At 40.5% G+C, this 1,203-nt stretch overlaps 1 protein-coding gene across 1 annotated transcript in view; it reads right to left on the bottom strand.

Annotated features, from left to right (window-relative positions):
- The window catches only part of LOC109966488 (dnaJ homolog subfamily C member 3), a 5,827-nt gene that overhangs the window by 1,474 nt on the left and 3,150 nt on the right, over window positions 1-1,203 (bottom strand). The window contains 3 exon segments of the mRNA XM_074527658.1: window positions 56-189; window positions 584-704; window positions 833-995. Coding sequence (XP_074383759.1) covers window positions 56-189; window positions 584-704; window positions 833-995 — 418 coding nt within the window.

The following is a 1,203-nucleotide window of genomic DNA, read 5'->3' as shown; positions in this document are numbered from 1 at the left end:
AAGTCATCTACAATGGATGGACCAGAGGAAATCAGCACCGTAATAAAACTGGTTACCTGCTGACACCCAGGATCTTATAGTAGTCCCTCTTACGAGAGACTTTCAGCAGTTTCTGTGCTCGTTCCAGTCCTTCCCTGATATCGTTGCTGTCACCATCAAACTCTCTCGCCTCCTGGTAGTCCTCCACAGCTGAAGCAAAACAGATTTTAAAAGATGTTTTTTTTAAAAAACGACCATGCAGTAAGAGTTCATCCAACACATATTTGCTTTGATCCTATATGGACAACACAAAATTTAGTTTCAAAATGACTTTTTTTGTCCAGATTTGTTTCTTTTTCACAACAAAAGCCCAAATAACTTCATAAGTAGCAAGATACTGTACACTAATCTTAGAAATAATATCTATTTGGAGGTTTCTTGGACACGACCTACTGGTAGGAGGCCCCTTGGTAGACTCAGAACATGTAGAACAGTGTTATCCATTATTGGTGTTACAAATGAAAATATATTCATAAACTGTCTTTTAGAAACAAAGCTTATAACTGCAACAAAGCTGTTTCAGGAAAAATCTGAGTCCTTATACCTTTCTCGTAGTCCTGGTTGAGGATGTAAGCCTCCGCTCGGTCGCGGAGGATGTTGGCGTTGCGGGGGTCTCTCTGATGGGCCTCTGAGCACACGTCTATCGCCTCCTCAGCCAACTTAACCTGGGATTGGTAAGAAACTAAGATGTTTAAGGAGAAGGAGGCCTTTAACGTGAACCACTGGGAGAAAAAGAAAGAAGTTACCTCTGGAGTTTTGAATGTAGAGACAAAGTTCTCCTTTTTTCTCTCACCTTGACGAGGCAGAAACAGATTCTCTCTTTGGCCAGGTTGGTGTAGAACGGGACGTTAGGTTCTGTCTTCATCACCGATCCATATTTATCAATGGCTTCCTGATACCTAACAGTAGGGAGAGAATTCAATTAGAGTAATAAGGTCATGAAATTAGTGTGCAAGTACTTCTTCCTCATGATTCTGTTTTGTTAGTGCCAGCAAGACACAATCCGACTGTGCGATAAAGTACAGTTTATGACTCATCAGACCACAAGAGCAGATCCCACTTATAAGATGTTAATTTGTAGATGCTTGTACAGCTTCATAAGTTCTAAGTGGCTGATAGTTTATTTTTGAATCTGACACATATTTTGAAGGACACTTATCCTAC

This window comes from Monopterus albus, unplaced genomic scaffold (assembly GCF_001952655.1).
Source record: "Monopterus albus unplaced genomic scaffold, M_albus_1.0 scaffold112.1, whole genome shotgun sequence".
In the NCBI taxonomy this organism is placed as follows: Eukaryota; Metazoa; Chordata; class Actinopteri; order Synbranchiformes; family Synbranchidae; genus Monopterus; species Monopterus albus.
The sequence above is the reverse complement of the archived record's forward strand: the minus strand, read 5'-3'. Positions and strand labels throughout refer to the sequence as shown.